Source organism: Pan paniscus, chromosome 20 (genome assembly GCF_029289425.2).
Source record: "Pan paniscus chromosome 20, NHGRI_mPanPan1-v2.0_pri, whole genome shotgun sequence".
In the NCBI taxonomy this organism is placed as follows: Eukaryota; Metazoa; Chordata; class Mammalia; order Primates; family Hominidae; genus Pan; species Pan paniscus.
The window spans coordinates 21,266,442-21,290,303 of NC_073269.2; the positions used below are offsets into that span (position 1 = coordinate 21,266,442).

Below are 23,862 nucleotides of genomic sequence, written 5' to 3' on the forward strand. Positions count from 1 at the left end.
CTCAACTGATCCTCCCACCTCAGCCTCCCAACGTACTGGGATTATAGGCATGAGCTACCGCACCTGACCTATCTTTGCAATTTTTTCATAAATCTAAAAACTATTCTAAAATAAAAGTTCATTAAAAAATCATTGAGTGGAAGCAACTCAAATGTCCATCGATGAATGAATGGATAAACAAAATGGAAAAACAAAATTTTTTTCTAAGTCAGAAAAAAATAATGAATTTGAAATGTCATCAAGAAAATTGTAACGAGCCACACAACAGAATCTGATTCAGCCTTCAAAAGGAAGCAAATTCTGACACATGCTCCAACATGGAAGAACCTTGAGGAGAGGCTGTTGAGTGAAATCAGTCACGAAACGACGCACAAGGTATGATTCCACTTCTATGAGAACCCTAGAGTCATCACATTCACAGTGACGTAGTAGAACAGTGGCTGCCAGGGGCTGTGGGTGGGGGGATGGGGAGTGGGTATTTCATGGGGATGAAAACGTTCTAGAGCTGGGTTCCACAACAATGTGAATATACCTAACACTACTGAACTGTACACTTAAAGACAGTGAAGATGGTCAAGTTTATGTCTATTTTTCTTTCTTTCTTTTTTTTTTTCTGAGACAGAGTTTCACTCTTGTCATCCAGGCTGGAGTGCAGTGGCGCGATCTCGGCTCACTGCAACCTCCACCTCCCGGGTTCAAGTGATTCTCCTGCCTCAGCCTCCTGAGTAGCTGGGATTACAGGCGTGCGCCACCATGCCCAGCTATTTTTTGTATTTTTAGTAGAGATGGGGTTTCACCATGTTGGGCAGGCCAGTCTTGATCTCCTGACCTCAAGTAATCCACCTGCCTCGGCCTCCCAAAGTGCTGGGATTACAGGCGTGAGCCACCGTGCCCGGCTGTTTATGTCTATTTTACCTGAAAGTTAAACAATTTTTTTTAAATCACTGAGTCAGAAAAAAATAATAAACTTGGAAATGCCATGAAGAAAACTGTAAAGAGCCACTCAACAACAGCGGCACAGGCCTCATTTCAAAGGTGTGACCTTCCTCAATCATCCTTTTCTCGGTGAGTATGTACCTAGGTGGGCATTTGAGAAAATGGAGTTTTCATACCAAGAAACATGCTGGTTGTTTCTGTCCTATGAGGAAATGAGTACTTATGCAGTTAGAATTACTAGAGCATACACAACGCTTTGCATTTTTTTTTAAAGTGTGTATTTCTAGAAACAAACAGGTTCATTTAAACGAGAAGAAAAAATATTTACTTTTGAAGAGCACATTTTTGTAATGGGAAGTAGTCTGAAAAGGGTGGGTTTGTCATATACATGGGAACAATACAGTTGGTTTAAATAAGGACTCTGTTTTAGTTAATAAAGACACACCCTCAGTGAAAACATGAATGTTTCACTGTGATATTAAAAAAACAGCACAACACCCTCATTGAATTTGGCAGATACACTGGCATTCCTGCGGAGGACTCACAAACCAGTCCAGTATTCCAACCGACCAAAACAAAATCATTAAAAAGCCGGGGCGTCCACGAAAATAGGGACAATGGTGTGGGGCAATGACATCAAAGGTCCAAAAGAAAGTTTCCTAGCAAGGCTGCCACCACCCTGGGGCAGCCAACTTAGGGGTGCAGGACAGTTATGAGAGGTACAGAGTTAAGACAAGCCACCGGTCTGGGCTGTGAATGAGTGTGAATCAGCATGAGTGCCGCTTCCTCGGCCCCCACTTCAGGAGAATGCACCCACATCCCTGCCATCTGATGAACATGGAATGGTTTTTCTTACCTGGGAAAGAATAGCTGGAGCCTCCGACCACAGGGTTTTCCCAAGGTGGGGAAACCAAGCCGGGTTCTTAGACAAGTTAAGTACAGATGTCCACAAGCACTGCAGCTGGAGACAGTGCTGAGTGGACGTCAGGTGCTGACGACCACAAGACACACACGCCCAGCAAGCGTCTGATGGGGGTCTCGGATGCAGATCAAGATGGAGAAGTCCTACTCTAAAGAAGCCAGGAGGCCCACGTGGAAAATCTGCCTTTCACACTGCCCCATGGAAGGAGGAATATATTTGTTCCAGAAGAAAGAGAGGAATCATGACCTGGATAAAGCAGCGAGTTAAGAATGCCAGCTTGACCTCAGAATGAAAGCTTCTATTTAGTTTGTTTTTAAAGGTAGGATCTCACTACGTTGCCCGGGCTGGAGGGCAATGGCTATTCACAGGTGCAATCCCACTACTGAGCAGCATGGGAGTTTTGACCTGCTCCGCTTCTGACCAGGGCAGGTTTACCTCTCCTTAGGCGACTGGTGGTCCCCTGCTCCCAGAAGGTACCATACTGATGACTAACTTAGTGTAGACACCCAATCAGCATAGCACACTATAGCCCAGAACTCCCGGGCTCAAGGATCCTCCTGCTTCAGCCTCCCAAGTAGCTGGGACTACAGGCACTCGCCACCATGCCTGGCTCTATTTAGTTTTTAATTGGCATTTATTTATAAGGTTTTTTTTTTCAGTGTTTTCAGTCGTCACTTGGAAGACTGCCAAATAACAGTAAACAATGGCAGAGAAGAGACTGAGGTTCTGGGAATGCTGGCTGCAAGCCCCCTGCACTGACAGTCAGGCCTGCAATCACTTTCTCAGGAGTCATTGGCCTGAAGCCACAATCACTCCTTCCCCTTCCAAGGGGAAGCCTGAGACCCCAGCAGGATTCAGGAGGTCAGGGTAACTAATAGTGGTTTTGATTCCATTGCACAGAATCAGAGTGGGAAATGAGATTTCCCTGTTACAAAGATACCATCAACTCTACCCCTTGCAGACCACCTACCAAGGAGAACAGACCCATCTGCCAACTTGGGGGACACGAGTACAGCAGACAAGGGCCAGGATGAATGACACGGCCCTTGGCAGAGATGTAATATCTTGAACAAGTTCAGCAACCAGTGCGAAGTTGTACCCTTCTTAGGAAATACACACGGCAACTCTGAAAGGGGGCTGAAGAAGCTTCTGTGACATTCCCGCCCTTTAGAGGAGTGCTGGGCAGCAGGGGTGTGCTGGGAATCAGTTCTCTCAGAAAAAAGCCCTGGTTTAGAGCTTCTGCCAATTCCTGTGGTGTAAACAGTCTCATTATGGTTGATTTCAAGTTTCCAAGCAACTAGCTCACAAGTTCCTCTTTTTTGCTTTTTGGGGTTTTTTTTTTTTTTTTTTTTTTTAGAGATTGAGTCTCGCTGTGTCACCCAGGCTGGAGTGCAGTGGCACGCAGCTGGCCTCAAGCAATCCTCCCACCTCAGCCTCCCAAGGGACTGGGATTACAGGTGTGAGCCACTGTGCCCGGCCAGTTCCTATTTAATAATAGGTTCTGGAAAGTCAATAAAAACTGGCTCCAGCATGCCACTAGGTCTGGATGTGACAGATCAATCAACCTTTCTTAATCTGTCCTCAGTAAGGCCTAAGTCTGGGATGATTTATTAGCTTCTCTCCACAAGTTGATTGGATGGTGAGCAAGAGGCCAATATTCTCATAATCAGATGAGAGACAAGAAATAAATATGGCTTTAAGAACCTGACTTTGGCGGGTGCGGTGGCTCACGCTTGTAATCCCAGCATTTGGGGAGGTCGAGGCGGGCAGATTGCCTGAGGTCAGGAGTTCAAGACGAGCCTGGGCCACACTGTGAAACCTCGTCTCTACTGAAAATACAAAAATTAGCTGGGCATGGTGGCACGTGCCTGTAATCTCTGCTACTCGGGAGGCTGAGGCAGGAGAATCACTTGGACCCGGGAGGCAGAGGTTGCAGTGAGCTGAGATCATGCCACTGCACTCCAGTCTGGGAGACAGAGTGAGACTCAGTCTCAAAAAAAAAAAAAAAACAAAAAAACCCTGACTTTTGAGATAAAGTCACGCTGCATGAGCTTCACATGGAATTTAGTAACCTGAGTAGAACTGTCCAAACATAGGAAGTTCCAGATGTACCACTGTGGATACGCTATTCTCAGGGACCTAAAACCCTCAACTTTGACCCACAAGGGAGAACTAAGACACCTCTCTCTCGGCTCTGAAGCAGTCTTGAAGTGTTCAGGAGTAAACAAAAATCTCTCTTCCAAGTATGTATTAAGAAATAGAAACAAGCCAGAAAAATGCTTTAAAAACTGTATTTGTACAACAGGATAAAAACAGTTTTTCTTTCGGATGCCAGTTGCAAGTTTCCACGTAACATATCTTATATCTACATTCCCAAAGTAATTGTGTCTCAGGTAACCTTTGCCCTGCCCAAAAGATGAACAAAAATAACCAGAAAGGTAAAAATCTGTCTTTGGAGTTGGGGGAATCACTGGCCACTTGCAAACTGCCACTTCACTGCCAACTTTTATCCAAGAAAACCGGTTTCTAAAAACCTGCAAAAGGGACGTTTAAGAGGAAGCTGTTCCCTGAACGAAGACTGAGCAGGACAAGCCAAAAGCGGTGCCAGGGGACAATGCCAGATGGGGAAAGTAGGAGCCAGGTTGTGAGGCGGAAACACACACACCAAGAACAGCCAGGGAGCAAAGCGAGGAGTTCTGGCTTCTCGTAACTCATGAAGGATGAATGCTCATCGTTTAAATTTAGACAATAAAGCTGGTGATGACGGGCCCGGGGGCGGCTATGGAAACCACCTCATTACGAGTCCACGAGAAAAGAGAGTATGGGAGGAAAGAGGGAGGCGGTGCACCCAGCGGGGGCCAGACACAAGAGACAGATGAGCTCGCCAGCAGTGCCTTCCCAGCAGCCCAGGGGACGCGTGTGCTTCCCCATAAATCCTTGGGACTGAGGACTTGGCTGCTGAGAAAAGAAACACGTCAAGCATTGAACATAAAGAGGCAAGTGTGGTGTTTAGAGAGCACGAGCGCTCACTCTTATTCCAGGGAGGAAGAGGAATCCATGATGTACAGAGGCCCAGGAGCAGAAGGGCTCCAGGGATGAGCCCTGGGAGAGAGGGTGGCAGCACGGACAGAGCTGCTGGAGGCAGCAGAGCACCAAGGAAACATCCAGACCTGCGCGGCCCGGCCCGTCCGCTCCCGGAACAGCACCAAGACGAAATGGGAAACTGCATGTCCCCAGGTTCGAGGCTGCAGGGGCAGACTCTGGTGTGAACAGGGGGGATGTGACAACCTAAGGAAAAGGTCACACCTGTCTTGGTATCAGGGGCTCAAGAGCTCTCAAAAATGTAAGGGGCCGACAGTCCCCTGCCCCAGGCCTGATCACAACTCCAGGGTCATGAGGTCAGAGTAAAGTGCAGAGGTTTTTAAACATAACCAAAATTTCAGGAGAGGCCAATTCTTACTTGAAAGAGCAACACCCTGGGGCGCTGCTTGCCATTACTTCCTCATCTTTAGCAACACATTTGCTTTTCAAGGTGTTCCTTGTGGAAACACACATACACATAGACACATGCCCCTCAGATGTCCCCTGCCCCCTGATTAGTAGAATGTGGGGTTTCCACAATGAGCAGAAACTGATCCAATTTTGGTTAAGTTTGAGAAGCCCTCTGAATTTGGGTGGTTGGCCCAATGTAAATACTTCCGCAGAGATGGAGGGCATTCAAAACAGGTTCTGAAAGGATCCAGGCCTATCTTGGACTTTGTTCTGGAAGCCAGGATTCAGCATGGCCACCTGTGCCAGGCTGCGAGGCCTGGTGTGAATGCGCAAAGTGGCAGCAAAAACAACAGACAGCCGCCTGCGCTTGGCTGGAACCAACGTTGGCCATGAACAGATCTGGCAGGTGGAATGTTCTGCTGTCACACCAGGGGACCAGAGCCCCGTACTGTAATACGTTTATTCAACCTTTACCATGGCTCCAAAACTGCCTCTCTCTGCCAGGGAGACGCCTTCGCTCAGGTTGGCCAGGTCGGTCAGGCTGGCACCATGGGCTCCGTCGAGCACCTGGTCATACTGCTCCAGGCTCCTGTGGGCCTCCTGGCGGCTTTCATGCAGCTGGGAAAGTTTGCTCCTTGCCTGTGCAACAAAGACATCATCAGCATTAAGCAGGGTCAGGAAAACATGTCAGAAAAGACCTTTTTTTTTAAGACACAGGGTCTCACTCTGTCACCCAGACTGGAATGTAGTGAAGTGATCATAGCTCACTGTAGCCTTGAGCTCCTGACCTCAGGAGCTCCTCCTGCCTCAGCCTCCTGAGTAGCTGGGACTATAGGCGTGTGTCACCACCTATATTTTTGGGCAACAAACCAAGACCCCATCTCTGCAAAAAATACAAAAAAAATTCTGTATTTTTTGTAGAGATGGGGCCTCACTATGTTGTCCAGTCTGGTCTTGAACTCCTGGCCTCAAGTGATCCTCTTGCCTCAGCCTCCTAAAGTGCTGGGTTAACAGGTGTAAGGCACTGCACTGCGCAAAGCAACATATCTTTGCTCCTGACACCCAACTACAAACTCTAAGGGTTAGAAGAGAAAACACTGAAAGTAATCCTACAGATATTAACCATAAAGCACAAGAAAGGGCAGTAAATCTCTGAGCGGTCCATGCTTGCGATCAACTGTGGCCTATAAACTGGCTAATGGAGCACAGAGAGAGACCAGTTCAATTGGGAAAAGAAGTGTGCCTGGCCACTCCGACACAGGCGAGGGCCAGTGTCACAACCACTGTGTAGACTGGATGCCCAGGGCCAGGACAGAGGCCTTCAACTACTGCCCACAGGAGAGCAGGAAAGGGCAACGGCTGCAGGCCACGAGAAGCCAGCGCCCCCCCTGGACTGGGAAGAGGGTGGGGGCATCCCAGGCAGCTTAGAAAATGGGGGTCCTGCATGGCGCGATGCTCCAGGATGGCGCCTCCTGAACACACCAGTGGCTGTGGAGGATGACGTCTGTTCTCTTGCCCAAGGACAAAGAAGTCATCTCTCTGACTTTGTCCCTCTTGTCTGTGTGAGGACCAGGCTGGAAAGAACCCCAAGCTCTCTCCAAATGAGCCATTAATTAAGTGTTCCCACCCCACCCCGCCTACTCCCTGAAGATGCTGTGTGCTCAGGAAAGGAAAGTGAACTCCTCCAGGCCAATGCCAACAAACTCTGGAACATGCCCTGGGGAGTCCTTGGCCCTGCGCCTCCAGGCCAGCACCACAGCCTCCCAAAAGAGACCCTCACGTAAGTAACAAGGGTGAGAGCAAAGGAGTTCAGCAGTGGCAGCCTCGGCTCTTGGGGCTCGCTGGTCCCCGGCATGTGGCAGGGACCCGACTCCGTGAAGTACCTGGTTGATTTCGTCTTGCGTTGACTTCAGGGACTTGATGATGGTTTCCAGCTGGACTCGCCCAGCCTGAATGCTCTGCTCCAGCTGGGTTTCCTCCTGCTGCAATCGGTTCAGCTCCGACTTGGCTCGGTTCAGATCATCTTCCTGGGACTTTAAGTCAGATTCCTGAGATTGGATTTGCGTTTTCAATGATGAGATCTGAAATGAGATGTTAAAAGATGTTAAAGGGATTCACAGTGCAGGATGAAATGGGACTCCGAGAAAGAACTCTTAGCCCCCATCCCCGAAACAAGCTAAGCCAGGGAGGCAGACACCTAACCCAGGCCCGGACACCTGGCTTCCTTACAGGCCTCTTTCTACACCCAAAATAGAGACACAAATGAAAAGGCAGATGGGCTCATCCCGCTGTGGCTAACGGAAGATCACTTTGGAATAATGAGGGGCATGACCAAGCACGAACAATCTGTCCATCCCCCCAGAGGCTGAGCGTCCCCATAGAGTTTTCTGAGGTTGCAGCCTCCGGGATCTGTGAGGAGCCTCAGAGACACCTGAGGAGGGGACACAGGCACCCTGGAACTCCCTGTGTTGTGGGGCACAGCCAGGGTGGGGTGTGTTCAGGGCACAAGTTCGCAGGGACCAAGGCCATTCACTTATACAACCTGACTTCTAGGAGTACAGGGGGGTGGCCAGGAAGTCAAGCCACAGGTGCTTGGACACTTTTCCACATGGTGTTTGGAGGAACTCTAATGACCCAGTAGGGTGTCTAAGTGTTGTGTTCCCAGGTAACACGAGCTCAGGGGAGTCCTTGGGAAGCCCCTGCCTGTGCATAGGGCGCTGCCCCGGAGGTGGCCGGGACCCACCATCTGAGTCTCATCCTGGCACTTCTGCCGGACGTCGCTCAGCATGTCTCGGAGCTTGGCCTTCTGCTGGTCCATCTCGTCCAGGCGGTCTTGAGCATCCTGTTTCTGAGCCTCGAGCTCCTGCAAACTGCTTGTTTCGCGGTCTAGGTCATTTTGTAATTCCTAGGGAGGAGTTGCAGGGGTTTATGTGAGGATGGGAAAAATGAAGCATGTCCAAGATAACGGGGGGCAGCCTGGGCCAGAAGTCCAGGGAAAGCCTCCGAAACCACCCACTGTGACCGTGCTCAGGGCCAGCATTCCGTGCACACCCACGGCCAATGTGTGCCTCTTGGGCTGGAGGCCCGGGGCCACTCTCTCACCAGCTCCCTCAGCAGATATTTCCTGATGGCCTAACAGAGGCCAGGTGCAAGAGAAGGGGCTGGGTCCCTGTGAGAAAAAGGCCCCAGCTCCCGGATGACATGCAGCTGTGGCTGCGGAGGGGAACATCACCTAAACGCAAATAAACGTGGACAAGTGGCACCAAGGGGGTCACAGGGAAACTGCAGTCACACCTTGTGGGCAGGGAAGATGCCCACAAAAGCAGCATTTAGGATGGTGCCAACAGGTGAGCAGGTGCCAAGCAGGTGAAGAGCCAGGGACAGAGCCTGGCGGAGGGAACCACAGGGACCCCAGGGTGGGGGGGTGTCGCACTCCAGCTAGAGCAAAAGGGAATGGGTGGAGGCATCAGAGGCTGCACCCCACAGGCCACACCAAGGAGACTGTGCTGGGCTCTGCGGTGGGGAGCCCGGTGGGATGTGCGAGCATGGGAGGCGGGACATCATGATTCTGTTTCTGAAGCTCTCTCTGACCCCGTGGGATGGATCCAGATGGTCAGCCTGAGGCTCCACTGCCTCATGATTCCACTTCCAAGAAAAGCATCCTGGAAGCATACAGCGTGTGCAGAGGCATACAACGTCTATGACAGCAAAATCCGTAAACAATGCAGATGTCCATGAGGTGCTGGCTGGAAGGTTCCAGCACAGCCCACACTGTGGGACGCTCCTTGGCCATGGAACGGGATGGCGCCGTGTGCTCTGCCTTACAGTGGGACATGAGCACATTGCATTTGTGTGAACGGGAAGGGGAGGGTATGTGTGGTGTGCATCAACCTTTCTGGAAGGCCCCCTCCAGGAACTCATGAACAGCACCTCCGGGGATGGGGACACCCAAGGAGAGGGCAGAGGCTTCTCACCTCCTGATTTTCAACCATGCAAATGCATTATCTGTCTTTAAGATAAATAACCAAAGCTGAAATAGCACAACGGGCATTGTGACAAGCCTCCTCCCTCCAGCTGCCATGTGGAGCGTGGTGCAAGGGCCATCAGGACGCAGGAACTGCAGGGGCCTCGGGTGGGGTCCAGGGAGAGGCAGCAGCAGCTGGGGCCTGAGTGAAGTGGTGGTCGTGAGAATGGAGAGGAGGGGTGGGTTTGCGGGGAGCCATGGCTGGGTGGTGGGGCTGAGTCCGAGAGCCGGCCTGGGCTGCTGGGGTGGCTGGTGCCCTGAGATAACAAAACCAGAGGTGGCCCAGGGTCTCCCCTCTCCTCACTATGGGGACAAAGACATCCTGGTGCTTCCCTGCCTCGATAGGCAAATCATGCCTCAGGAAGCTGTGGTCTCTGTTCCCCAGTCTCCCTGCCCCTGGCCTTTCACTTGAGGGCTGGATCTGGAGGGGACAATCAGGGTCACTTCTGGACATGTTCGACAGGAAACTCAGGAGAAAGACTCCAGTGAGTGTGCCAGGAAGGGAAGATGCTGGAAACATAAAGTCAGGCGTGTCAGCATCAAGGTGGTATTTAAACACGTGGGAATGGGTGAGGTGTCCAGTGGGGGGCACAGAGAGAGCCTGAGGTAGCCCAATGCTCCGAGCGATGCTCCCACCAGGGACGGAAGCCTCTAGAGCCTCCTAAGTCTAACCCTGGCCCCAGTACCGGGTAACGCTGGCAGCAACTCCCTGGTGTCCTGGGCCTCAGGGTTCTAGTTAGCGCCACACTGGCTCCTTCCAGGCCACGGCCCATGGCTCCAGGACACTAGGGGCTCCAACGCCTTTGGCCTGCCCAGAGAAGTTCCCTCCTTTACCTCCTCCTCAAACCAAAGATGACAAAATGTGTACACCACATCCTTCATGCACAGAGCAGAGAATATTTGCCCAGAAGAGGCATGACAGGAGGACAAGAGGGAACTCACTGGCCACATGCCGTGTACTGAATGCCTGTTGTTGAAATTCTCACCCCCAAGATGATGGTATTAGGTGTGGGGCCTCTAGGAGGTGATTAGGTACAGCCCCTGTGAGTGGGATTCGTGGCCTTATAAAAGAGGCCCCTGAGAGCTGCCTCGATCTTTCCACTGAGGGAGGACACAGCAAGAAGGTGCTGCCTATGAACCAGGAAGTGGGTCCTCACCAGACACTGAATCTGCAGGCCTTGATCTTGGACTTCCCAGCCTCCTGAACTGTGAGCAGTAAACTTCTGTTGTTTATAAGCCTCCCAGTGCATGGTGTGCTGTTATGGCAAGCCAAATGGACTAAGACACACGTGCCATGTCAGCGTCTGCAGTGACAAAGGTGCTCAGGGTACCTCACCACTTCTCTAAGAGGGTTCTCACAGTCTCAACCCCTCCTCAGAAGCTCCTGCCCTACTCACTCTTGGCTCTCTCTTCCCTTTCTTTTCTCCCCACTCCCCAGCATTTTTTTTTTCTTTTGAGACAGAATCTCACTCTATCACCCAGGCTGGAGTGCAGCGGCGCAGTCTCAGCTCACTGCAACCTCTGCCTCCTGGGTTCAAGGGATTCTCGTGCCTCAGTCTCCCGAGTAGCTGGGACTACAGGTGCACGCCACCACGCCCAGTTGGGTGATTTTTTGTTTTTGTGTTTTTGTATTTTTAGTATAGACTGGGTTTCACCATGTTGGCCAGGCTGGTCTTGAACTCCTGGCCTCAAGTGATCCGCCAGCCTCAGTCTCCCAAAGTGCTGGGATTACAGGTGTGAGCCACCATGCCTGGCCTTCTTTTCCCCTTCTTGATTCTTGCTTTCTCCCTTCTTGATATATAAAATCAATAAAGCTGAAATACACAATTGTTTAAACCTTGCTGGGTAATTTTTTGCACATAGTTTCTCCCCCATTTAGGAACCTGAGCTACAGTTTCCTTCAGGGCAGTCTCCGTCTTCCCCCTTCATTGAAAAATGTCATTGCTCAGTCAGGCCACAGCGCAGCCAACCCCTGTGACGTGACAACTCCTGGATTCCCCTAGACACTAGTGGAGACCCTGGGCCAGAAGGGGTGGCTGCTGATGGGACAGAGACTGTGTCTCCAAACCCCTGAACTGAGGCATTAAGTCTAAGAAGTTTGGGGGTGATAACACAGAATAACTGAAACAGAGTTAGTTGTGGGAGCTGGGGATGTGGGTGGCCACATCTAAAGGGAGTGATGGATAAGGGAAGGGAAGATGGGAAGAGCGTTAGGCCGGGTGGGGTAGCTCTGGACACCAGGTAACAACAGTGTGGAACTGAAGGAATCTGGACCTCATTCCGTAATGGAGAAGGAGCCATCAGAAAGTCCCAGAGGGACAAAGACCCACCAGCTCGAGGTTAGGAAGGGGAGCTCAGAGCAAAGAGAAGACAAAAATAACCCCAACAGTCCACGGAGTCCACACAATCCCTGTCAGAATCCCAGCTGGCTTCTTTGCAGAAATAGACAAGCTCATTCCAAAATTCATATGGGGCCGGGCACGGTAGCTCACGCCTGTAATGCCAGCACTTTGGGAGGCCAAGGCAAGCAGATCATCTGAGGTCAGGAGTTTGAGACCAGCCTGGCTAACATGGTGAAACCCAGTCTCTACTAAAAACACAAAAATTAGCTGGGTGTAGGGGCACGCATCTGCATTCTCAGCTACTCAGGAGGCTGAGACAGGACAATCACTTGAACCCAGGAGGCAGTGGTTGCAGTGAGCCGAGATCGTGCCACTGCACTCCAGCCTGAGTGACAGAGTGAGACTCCGTCTCAAAAAAAAAAAAAAAAAAAAATCATATGGAAATACATGGGACCCAGAATAGGCATGACGACCCTGACAGAGAAAAAAAAGATGGAGGATGCCCATTTCCTGATTTCAAAACTTCTACAGGGCTACAGTAATCAAGTCAGTGATGTAGTAGCATGAGGAGGCAGATAGGTCAATGGGATAGAGCTGAGGGTCCAAAAATAAATGCACAGCTATAGTCAACTCATCCTTGACAAGGATGCCAGGGCCATTCAACGGGGGAAAGAAGAGTCTCTTCAACAAATGGCACTGGCCCAGCATGGTGGCTCACACCTGTAATTCCAACACTTTGAGAGGCCAGAGTGGGAAGATCCCTAGAGGCCAGGTGTTTGAGATGAGCCTGAGCAACACAGCGAGACCCTGTCTCTTAAAAAAAAAAAAAAAAAATTGTTTTTGAATTAGCTAGGTGTGGCAGTGCACACCCTGTAGTCCTAGCTACTCAGGAAGCTGATGCAGGAGGATCCCTTGAGCCCAGGATTTTGAGGCTGCAGTGAACTAGAATCATACCACTGCACTCCAGCCTGGGCAACAGAGCGAGACTGTCTCTAAAAACAAATTTTTTAAAGTAAAATAATAAAAACAATGGTGCCATGACAACTAGACGTCCACATGCAAAACAATGACATTGCATCCCTGCCTTATGCTATATACAAAAATTAACTAGAAATGGATCAAAGACCTACATGGAAAAGCAAAAACTATAAAACTCTTAGAAGAAAACACAAGGATACATCATGTGACCTGAGATTTGGTAATGGGTTCTCAGCTACGACACCAAATGCAACAGCAGCAAAAAAAGGATAAACCAGACTTCACCAACATTAACAACTTGTGCTTCAAAAGACACCATCAAGAATGTGGAAAGACAATCCAGAGTGGACTCTCAGTGGATGCTGAGAAGGTATTTGCAAGTCACATATCTGACAAGGACTTCTACCTAGAAATGATAAAGAATTCTTCAAATTCAGCTATAGGCCAGGTGCAGTGGCTCCCACCTGTAATCCCAGCACTTTGGGAGGCCGAGGTGGGAGGATCACCTGAGGTCAGGAGTTTGAGACCAGCCTGGCCAACATGGTGAAACCCTGTCTCTACTAAAAACACAAAAATTAGCTGTGTGTGGTGGTGCACACCTATAATCCCAGCTACTTGGGAGGCTAAGGCAGGAGAATCACTTGAACCTGGGAGGCAGAGGTTGCAGTGAGCTGAGATCGCACTACTGCACTCCAGCCTGGGCCACAGAGTGAGACTCTGTCTCAAAAAAAAAAAAAAAATCAGCTATAAAAAGAACCCAATTAACCAGGTGTAGTGGCACATGCCTGTAATCCCAGCTACTCGGGAAGCTGAGGCACGAAAATCATTTGAACCCAGGAGGCGGAGGCTGCAATGAGCTGAGATTGCACCCTTGTGCTCCAGCCTAGGCAACAGAGTGAGACTCCGTCTCAAAAAAAAAAATGCAATTTAAAAATCGGCAAGAAAAAAATTTTTTCAATATAAAAGGGCAAGGAATCGGAATGATTTTTCTCCAATGACTACATACAAATGGCTAATAAGCACATGGAAAGTTACTTGACGTCGCTAGGGAAGCATGAGGGACATGCCAATGAAATCCACAATGAGGCAGTGCTCCACACCCACCACGACGGCTAGAAGGAAAAACGGGAAATGGGTAAGTGTTGGTGAGGCTGTGCAGAGCCGGCACCCCAGTACACTGCTTATGGGAATGTAAAATGGTACAGCCACTTTGAAAAACAGTCTGGCAGCTCCTCAACAGTTACCATGTGGCCCAGCAAATTCACTCCCAGGTATACACTCGAGATAAAGGCAAACAGGTGTTCACACAAAAACTTGCAGACAAATGTTCCTAGCAACAATATTTACAAAGCCAAAACATCTATCAATGAGGGATGGATGAGTAAAATGTGGCCACTTGGCACGGTGGCTCATGCCTGTAATCCCAGCACTCTGGGAGGCCGAGGCAGGCAGATTGCTTTCAGTCCAGGAGTTTGAGACCAACCTGGACAACATAGTGAGACCTTGTCTCTACAAAAAAAATTAAAAATTAGCCAAGCATGGCGGTGCATGCCTGTAGTCCCAGCTACTTGAGAAGCTGAGGTGGGAGGATCACCTGAGTCTGGGAGGCAGAAGTTGCAGTGAACCAAGGTTGTGTCACTGTACTCCAGCCTGGGCAATGGAGTGAGACACTGCCTCTTAAAACAAAAAATGTGCTCCATCCACACAATGGAATATTATTCTGCCATAAAAAGGAATTCAACGCTAATATATGCTACAATATGGATGACCCTCAAAAACATGATGCTGAGTGGAAGAAGCCAGGCACAAAAGGTCATGTGTTGTATGATTCCACTGATAGGAAATGTCCGGAACTCCCAGGTACCTGAGATAAATGCAAACAGGTGTTCACACGAAAACCTGCAGACAAATGTTCCTAGCAACATTATTCGCAACAGCCAAAAAGTGGGAAAACCCAAATATTCCCCGATGGGAGGAACAGATGGATGAAGGAAATGTGCCCCGTTGTGGCTGGGTACAAATCCATACACACAGAAAAAAGATGAGTAGTTGCCAGGGGCTGGAGAAAGGGGAGAATGGGAAGTAACTGCTTAATGGGGATGAGGTTTCCTTTTGGGTTAATGGAAAGTTAGTGTCAAACTCTTCCACTCACTGAAAGGGAACAGTTAACGATGAATCTTTCAGAAAGTAACCTTCCATTTACTGTTCAGGGCTAGATGTTTTTATGGGCCTACTGGCGCCTATGGGAGAAACAATCAGGTTCTAACTCGATAGAGTGATGGTTAATCAACACGGTGATTATGCAAAACACCACTGAAATGTACACTTTAATACAGCACATTTGACATTAATTACATAGTCATCCTTCAGATTGGTATTAAAATTTGCAGATGCTCAAGTGTGACATAAAACGGTTCAGTGTTTGCATATAACCTACACATGTCCCCTACCCTACCACCACCCCATATTACTTATTCATTTATTTTTGAGGCAGGGTCTCACTCTGTTGCCCAGGGTGGAGTGCAGTAGTGCAATCACAGCTCACTACTGTCTTAAACTCCTGGGCTCAAGTGATTCTCCCACCTCAGCCTCCCGAGTAACTGGGACTACAGACACATAACTGGGACTACAGACACATGCCACTACACCCGGCTTTTGCAAATATTTTTGTAGAAACGGGGTCCCACTATGTTGCCCAGGCTTGTCTCAAACTCCTGGGCTCAAGCGATCCTCCGGCCTCGGCCTCCCAAAGTGCTGGGATTACAGGTGTGAGCCACTACAGCCAGCCTCGTATACTTTAAATCATCTATAGGTTATTTATAATACCTAATATAATGTAAATGCTATGTAAATAGTTATCATATTGTATTGTTTCATCAATTTGGATTATTTTTTATTTTTTTATTTTTTTAATCTGTGGTTGGTTAGATCCAAAGATGCAGAACCCTTGGATACAGAGGGCCAACTTGTCTCAATTTTAGAAAAAGAGAAGCCACCATCTATGATTATAAGCAACTTTAAAAACTTTAGCCTGTAATTCCAGCACTCTGGGAGGCTGAGGCAGGCAGATCATGAGGTCAGGAGATTGAGACCATCCTAGCCAACATGGTGAAACCCCATCTCTACTAAAATACAAAAAATTAGCCAGGCATGGTGGTGCGTGCCTGTAATCCCAACTACTTGGGAGGCTGAGACAGGGGAATCGCTTGAACCCAGGAGGCGGAAATTGCAGTGAGCCGAGATCGTGCCACTGCACTCCAGCCTGGCAACAGAGCAAGACTCCGTTTAAAAAAAAAAAAAAGAAAAAAAATCTTCACTCTCGCCAGGCTTGGTGGCTTACACCTACAATCCTAACACTTTGAGAAGCCAAGACAGGAGAATCATTTGAGCTCAAGAGTCTGAGACCCCATCTCTACTTGGAAAAAAAAAAAATATATATATATATATATTTTTTTTTGAAAAACTTCTTCTCCGAGAAAACACCAAATGGCAGATGACACCGGTGCAGCGGGGGGGTGGGGGGTGGTGTCAGAGGCCCTGCGATGGGCAACCACAGTAACTTCCACGGAGGTTTCAGCAGTGGCATCTGGGGCTGGGGTAGCGGCCGTGGACGGCGCCGGAGCCGGGACCAAGGCCACGGAGCTTGCAGAGGCAAGGCCAAGGATAAGGAGTGGATGCCCATCACCAAGCTGGGCCGCCTGGTCAAGGACATGAAGATCAAGTCCCTGGAGGAGAGCTATCTCTTCTCCCGCCCATCAAGGAATCTGAGGTCACTGACTTTTGCCTGGGGGACTCTCTCAAGGATGAGGTTTTGAAGATTATGCCAGTGCAGAAACAGACCCACGCCAGCCAGCGCACCAGGTTCAAGGTGTTTGTTGCTATCGGGGACTACAATGGCCACATCGGTCTAGGTATTAAGTGCTCCAAGGAGGCGGCCACTGCCATCCGCAGGGCCATCATACTGGCCAAGCTCTCCATTGTCCCCGTGTGCAGAGGCTACTGGGGGAACAAGATCAGCAAACCCCACATTGTCCCTTGCAAGGTGACAGGCCACTGCAACTCTGTGCTGGTGTAACTCATCCCCACGCCCAGGGGCACTGGCATTGTCTCAGCACCTGTGTCCAAGAAGCTGCTCATGATGGCTAGTATCAATGACTGCTACACCTCAGCCAGGGGCTGCACTGCCATCCTGGGCAACTTCGACAAGGCCACCTTTGATGCCATCTCTAAGACCTACAGCTACCTGACTCCCAACCTCTGGAAGGAGACTGTATTCACCAAGTCTCCCTATCAGGAGTTCACTGACCACCTTGTCAAGACCTACACCAGAGTCTCCATGCAGAGGACCCAGGCTCCAGCTGTGGCTACAACATAGGGTTTTTATACAAGAAAAATAAAGTGAATTCAGCCTGAAAAAAAAAAAACAAAAAAACTTCATTCTGCAGCCCCCAAGAGCTCATGTTTCCATCCAGGGCAGACCCCTGCCCTTCCCCACCACCAGCCAGGGAGGGAAGTTTTCCTGAACTACATTTAGCACAAAGTAGATGTAACCAAAACGAGCGAGACCCTTACCTGCACCTCGCTGGTTTTCTGTCTGATTGCCTCTTCCTTTTCTCGAATGTCTTGTTCCAGTGAATATTTCTCTCTGAATGTTTAAAAATATTTCATGAAAACAAGAGTGAATAATAAGCCTCCACCCCTTCCCAAGGTCTGATTCTGTTCACCCCCACAAAAGCCCCTCTGTGTGCTGGCAGAAGTCTAAGAATGAGCCCCAGCGACTGCTCGCCCTGTACAGTCCCTTCCCCGTCGACTGTAGGTAGGACCTGTGACCATGGGAGGGATCGCTCCCAACGTAACCACCCTCTAAAAGCAGCGCGCTTTCTCCACCTGGTTGCCCAAGTGGAAGTTAGAGACATCCCAAGTGTGATAAGGACCCAGCGTGCCCTTGCTGACTTTGAAGGTGGAGGGGCCACGTGAGGGGGAACAGGGGCAGTGTCCAGGAGCACGGAGTGGCCCTGGCTGACCTCAGAAAGGAAAAAGAGACCTCGGACCCCCAGCCGCAGGGAAATGGATTCTGCCAACACCTGAATGAGCCTGGAAACAGATTCTTCCCCTAGAGCCTCCAACAAGAGCCCAGCCCAGCCGACGCCTTGACCTCAGCCTGTGACACCCCGGACAGCCCAGGACAGCCTGTCTGAACTACTACTTTTTTTTTTTTTTGAGACAGAGTCTCGCTCTGTCACCCAGGCTGGAGTGCAGTGGCGCAATCTCAGCTCACTGCATCCTCTGCCTCCCCGGTTCAAGCGATTCTCCTGCCTCAGCCTCCCTAGTAGCTGGGACTACAGGCACGTGCCACCACGCCCGGCTAATTTTTGTATTTTTAGTAGAGACGGGGTTTTGCTGTGTTGGCCAGGATAGTCTTGATCTCCTGACCTAGTGATCCGCCCGCCTCAGCCTCCCAAAGTACTGGGATTATAGGCGTGAGCCAACACACCTGGCCTTTTTTTGGTTTTGGTTTTTTTTTTTTGAGATAGGCTCTTGCTCTGTCACCCAGGCTGGACTGCAGTGGCATGATCATAGCTCACTGCATCCTTGACTTCCTGGGCTCAAGCAATCCTCCCACCTTAGCCTCCTGAGTAGCTAGGACCACAGGTGTGCCCCACCAGGCCTGGCTAATTTTTTATTTTTTGTAGCCGAGGTCTCAATATGTGGCCTAGGCTGGTCTGGACCTCCTGGGCTCAACCGATCCTCTTGCCTTGGCCTCCCAAAGCACTTGGATTACAGTCATGAGCCACAGCACCCGGCCTTCTTTTATTTTTAAACTGAGATAGAATTCGTGCATGTATTTCCTAGCACTGCTGTAACAAATCACCAACTGGGTGGCTTGGAACAGGAAAAATTGATTACAGGTGTGAACCTTATAAGGGTTTAGTGCCCTTATAAGAAGGACCCCAGAGAGCTTCCTTTGCTCCTTTTGCCCTGTGAGGACACGGCAAGAAGGTGACTCTCCAGGAATCAGCAAATGGGTCCTCAGCAGACCCGATCTGCCGGTATCTGGAGGTTGGACTTTGCAGCCTCCAGAACTGTGCGAAATGTCTGATGTTTAAGTCACCCATTCAGAGTGGTTTGTTATAGCAGTCTGAATGGACTAAGACCCTCCTCTTGTGCCCAAAGAGGCTGCCTCAGGGACAGGAATACCATGTGTCTAACAGACCCTGCCTCCTGCCCGGGGACCCAGGACTTGTGCAACAATAAGGCCCTCTCAGGAACATGTCGCCAGACACACAGTAAGTGATCATTGGAATATTCATTTCCACAAGCCCAGAAACTTACAATACAAAGTGCTCTTTAAACTGAAGGACCTGACATGCCCTTGCTGGCTTATGGCAGTGTGAAATCATAAGAGGAAAGCTCAGCCCACACTCCCCGAATCAAGGGCCACTCTCAGAGCCACCTGCTCAAGGGGCCACTGCAGGCCCCAGCCTCCTACAGATGGGTACTCTACACACACCAGCCTGTCACCTCCACACTGGGGAAACAAGGCTTCTGGCTGTCTGAGGCCACACTGGGGTGATTCACGCCCCAGCGTCCCTTCCTAGACCCTGACCCTTGCACGACAGGGGCTCCCTCCATCCTTGGCCTGCCCGGTCCTGATTCTCAGGCCTGCCCAGGCTCTAGGATGCTGGCCCTGCATCCTCAAGACACACTCAGCCTTGTCAGGCTGCACATCCTTGCTGATCGCCAGTTTGGATAACACGGCCCCCAGGAGCCGAGACAGAACAGGAACCATCTGCTGCACTGAACATGAAGTGGGATGCCTGACTCAGGCTGTGGCTCAGGTTTTCTAACCAGCCACCCACCTTGATCCCCTCCAAGACCTAACCTGCCTTTGCTCATCAGGGCTCTGCTAACAGCACAAAACCAAGGCCAGAGGAGCTGACAGAATACTGCACCTGTTAATATGACCCCCGGGGATCCCCCAGCTAGGACCAGGATCCATCCTCCCTGGGAAAGTCAAAGCCCTTTCCATTTTCAGCCAAGTAAACAATCTCTTTCCCACAGAGGGCAAAGCACCTTTGGGCCCTTCTGCATGGTGCCCCGACATCACAAGAGTCCACCCTGTCCTAGAATCGACTGGAAAAAAGATGCTGGCTGGCACAGTGGCTCACGCCTGTAATCCCAGCACTTTGGGAGGCCAAGGCCAGAGGATCACTTGAGCTCAGGAGTTTGAGACCAGCCTGGGCAACATGGCGAAACCCCATCTCTACAAAAAATACAAAAAAATTAGCCAGGCATGGTGGCATGCACCTGTACTCTCAGCTACCTGAGAGGGTGAGTGGGAAGATCACTTCAGCCCAGGAGGCAGAGGCTGCAGTGAGCTGAGATCACACCACTGCACTCCAGCCTAGGTGACAGAATGAGACTCTGTCTCAAATTAAAAAAAAAAAATATATATATATATATATATATATATATATATATATATATATCTAGCCAGCATGGTGGTGCGTCCTAGCTACTCGGGAGGCTGAGGTGGGAGGATTGCTTAAGCCTAGGAAACAGATGCTACAGTGAGCCATGATCACACCACTACGCTCCAGCTTGGGTGACAGAGGGAGACCCTGTCTGAAAAACAAACACAAAAAAGGATGTCATTCTTGAAGAGGATCCAGAGGGGAATACAGGAAGTGACTGCATTTCTTTATACCAGACTCTAAAAGTACAGACAGCCCATCCAAAGCCCTCATTTACACACGAGGAAACTAAGGCACTAGGCAAGAAGGGGAGCCAGAGACCTGGAGGCCCCTTCACACCTTCAGCTGCTGGGTCCTAAGCCCGCTCCTCACCATCCGAGACCCAACTGCCCTAGCTGTCAAGGATAACAAGGCCTTCCTAGCACTGGGGAGGGGCTGATGCCTGGGGCTACTGAGCTGCGACCTGCCTGGGACCACACAGCTGCCACGGGCTCTGCCCACGACCTGCCTGGGACCACACAGCTGCCACCCACAGGCTCTGGTCAAGACCTGCCTGAGACCACACAGATGCTACGGGCTCTGGCTGAGGCTGATTCAAATGGAAGATGTCATTCTTCAAGCCCCTTGAGCCAGTTTAGGACCTCAGAAGCTGTATCTTTTCCTTCCTTCTGAATAAACCTGTGATGAGCAAACTTCCAGGTGAGCCTCTGATATTTCCGATAACAACCTGGGAGAGTTCGTGTAACGTCTGGATGTGGAGGGAAGGGCCGTTTCCAACATACCTTTGTAACTGGGCGATCTCTTGACTGATGTCATCAAGCTCCTTCACGCCAGTAAACTCCCCGGAGCCGAGAGAGCCTGAACTGTCCTAGAATCGAATTCAGAGGCGAGATCTCTAATTAGCAACCTGACATCACCTGACAGGAGGCACCAGCAGTTCTCGGGCCCAGGGATAAAATTGTCCCTTTAGTACACAGGGTGAGGTAGCAAAAGTGCCAGCCCCCTGCCTGGGGAAATACCTGGGCAGCCAAGCCACCCTCCCGGGGGCCCCTGTTGAGGAAGGCAGGGACCACAGGCAGCACCCGCCACCGTGGGCTCATGTGTGCCACCAGTGCCACCTGGTGGCAGGCGGTGGGAAGGGATGTCAATACCCCCAGGGCATGACCAGCACCACTCACCGGGCCGGGCGTGCCTCTCTCCGAAGGCGGGACCATGTCCGGCGAGAGGACTTGAGGAGGGTCGATGCCTTTACTGACCTTCTGCTGAATGAAATACATAGCTAACGCGAACTGGTCTTTGCTTAACTTCCCCGTTTGCCTCGTATCGGCCAGGGCCCTGGGAGAAACGTGGGGATGCTAATTACACATCACAGGCGCCGACTCAGCCTGAACCGAAGTCACCGATCCCATGCTTTTCAAAAACGACAGCGACGAAAACAATGGCAGGGCGTGGTGGCAAGCCCCAGCTCCTTCCCTACTTCACATCTCCTTCCCAGGAAGTGGCCCAGGGGTTCCCCGCTCCCAGTGTCCCCCACCCTAGGAGGGCTGTCAGGGCTGAAGAACCCCAAGCCCCTGACCTGGGCTGAGGAGCCGACCCCCTGGGAAAACCTCACTAGGGCTGAGATGCAGCTGCCTCTTCCTTTGGCTTATCTCGTGCGTGGGGCAGGCTCTGATGCCGCAGGCATGGAGTAGACCAGCCCTTCCGTGGAAATGGGTGCTGAGACCAAGCATTGTCCCTGTAGCTCTGGGTCATCTGAATGGCCCCGGCCACTGGCCTTCAATGGGGATGACAGCAGCACTTTGGGGTGTCATCATGATGAAGAAAGAATCAGCAACGACTCTCTTTCCTTGTTATGAACGGAACGTTTATGTCCCCCCAGATTCCTATGTCCAAATCCTATCCCTCAATGGGATGGTGTGGGGAGGTGGGGCCTCTGGGAGGTGATGAGGTCATGAGGGTGGAGCCTCAGGAGTGGGATTAGTGCCCTTATAAAAGAGGCCCCAGAAGGCTCTCTCTGCTCCTTTTGCCACGTGAGGACACGGCAAGCAGGTGGCCGTCTACAAACTAGGCAGTGAGCCCTCACCAGACACTGGATCTGCTGGTGCCTGGATCACAGACTTCCACCCCCCAGAGCCGTGAGAAATGTCTGTTTCTAAGCCACTCTGTCTATGGCACTTTGTCACAGCAGCCCAATGGTCTAAAACACTCCTCTTATGCCCAAATGAGGCTGCCACAGGGGCATGGCCACAATGCACAGGACAGTCCCCCACAACTAAGCGTCCCCTGCCCACATAGCTCTTGGATGTCGTGAAAGATGGGCCAAGGCAGCATCTGAATAGCAGCACCTGAATAGCAGCACACAGTGGTCCTGTGGAGCTGAGGTGAGAGGCTCCGCGACACTTATAATCAAGGAGCCAGCCAGGGCCGGGTGCAATGGCTCATGCCTGTGTTCTCAACACTTTGGGAGCTGAGGCGGGCGGATCACCTGAGGTCAGGAGTTCGAGACCAGCTTGGCCAACATGGGGAAATCCTGCCTCTACTAAAAATACAAAAATTAGCCGGGCATGATGGCGCGCGCCTGTAATCCCAGCTGCTCAGGAGGCTGAGGCACGAGAATCACTTGAACCCAGGAGGCAGAGGTTTCAGTGAGCCAAGATTGCGCCAATGCACTCCAGCCTGGGCAACAGTGAGTCTCTGTCTCAAAAAAAAAAAAAGAGGAGCCAGCCAGGAAGGGAAGGGACCCTTGTGGAGTAAGGACAAGGCCTTTGGCATCTATGAAAAATGTCTTCCTTCACCCATGCTGCCCTCTCAACGAGGGACCTCGTTTCCCACCTCCCGTGTAGTTGCGGCAGAAGCCATTACGACAGAAGTTTCCCCCTTTACCAAAAGAGAGCTGGGACCGTTCTAACAGACTTATTTATACCCAAATGCGGTCCGTGAACAGAGCTGCGGAGAATGAGCAGATCTCAAAGAACATTGCTGATAAATGCCTAGTTGTCCCCACAGTTCGAGACCCTGATGATTTCATACTGCCACTGTCTCTCCCCAGTCTGCCCCTGCGGGCCCCAGCCTGCTCGTGGGCTGCAGCTGCCTCTCCACTCCCGCCCCTTCTCTGCTGCTGCCATCTCTCAAGGAGTGTGGGCTCCAAGGCCCACCTGTGGAAGGTTCTGAGAGAAAGAAGGAGAAGCAAGCTTAGGGGTGGCTCAGTCAGCGGCCATCCGGCTCTGACACCACAACCTGCTCTGCTGACCCATACGGTGGCAGCCATCGCAGGGACAAAGCCTCTGTCTTCATGCTCCCCCTCCTCCCAGTCCCTCCTGGTGTGTCATCTACTTTGGGCCATGCCCCGCCCCAGCCACTCGCAGACACATCTAGACTTCTTTTCTCATGGTTATTCAAGAGCCCGATCATCCTTTCCTTCCCCTTTGCTGCCCGCATGGAATGACCTCTGAGTTCCTTCTTTTGATCCAGGTGGATTAGTGATTTCCTGTGTCATTTCCATGTCATTACATCATGTGTCAATTGCAGCATGCATTATAAATTACTTTCCCTCTACTGACCCCTAGACATGACAGTCAGGGTGTCAGGGCGCTAACCAGGAACTGTATGTGTGTTGGTTTCGGAGTCATAAAGGGGACACTGTGTTTTGTTGGTTTCTAAAAGGGACACTGGATCTGAGGCAGCTGAGACCCA

The 23,862-nt window shown here is 50.7% G+C and overlaps 1 protein-coding gene and 1 pseudogene across 8 annotated transcripts in view; one reads left to right on the top strand and one right to left on the bottom strand.

The window, feature by feature from the left end:
• Positions 1 to 23,862, bottom strand: part of EPS15L1 (epidermal growth factor receptor pathway substrate 15 like 1) — a 116,652-nt gene that overhangs the window by 41,446 nt on the left and 51,344 nt on the right. For all 8 annotated transcript variants that reach the window (XM_063599991.1, XM_063599992.1, XM_063599989.1 and 5 more), the window contains 6 exons: positions 21,348 to 21,504; positions 20,952 to 21,037; positions 17,267 to 17,339; positions 8,094 to 8,255; positions 7,234 to 7,431; positions 5,825 to 5,989 (listed from right to left, as the gene is read on the bottom strand). In XM_063599991.1, the coding sequence (XP_063456061.1) occupies positions 5,825 to 5,989; positions 7,234 to 7,431; positions 8,094 to 8,255; positions 17,267 to 17,339; positions 20,952 to 21,037; positions 21,348 to 21,504 (841 nt within the window). The remainder of the gene's footprint in view (positions 1 to 5,824; positions 5,990 to 7,233; positions 7,432 to 8,093; positions 8,256 to 17,266; positions 17,340 to 20,951; positions 21,038 to 21,347; positions 21,505 to 23,862) is intronic.
• LOC134729609 (small ribosomal subunit protein uS5-like) lies at positions 9,690 to 17,227 on the top strand (annotated as a pseudogene).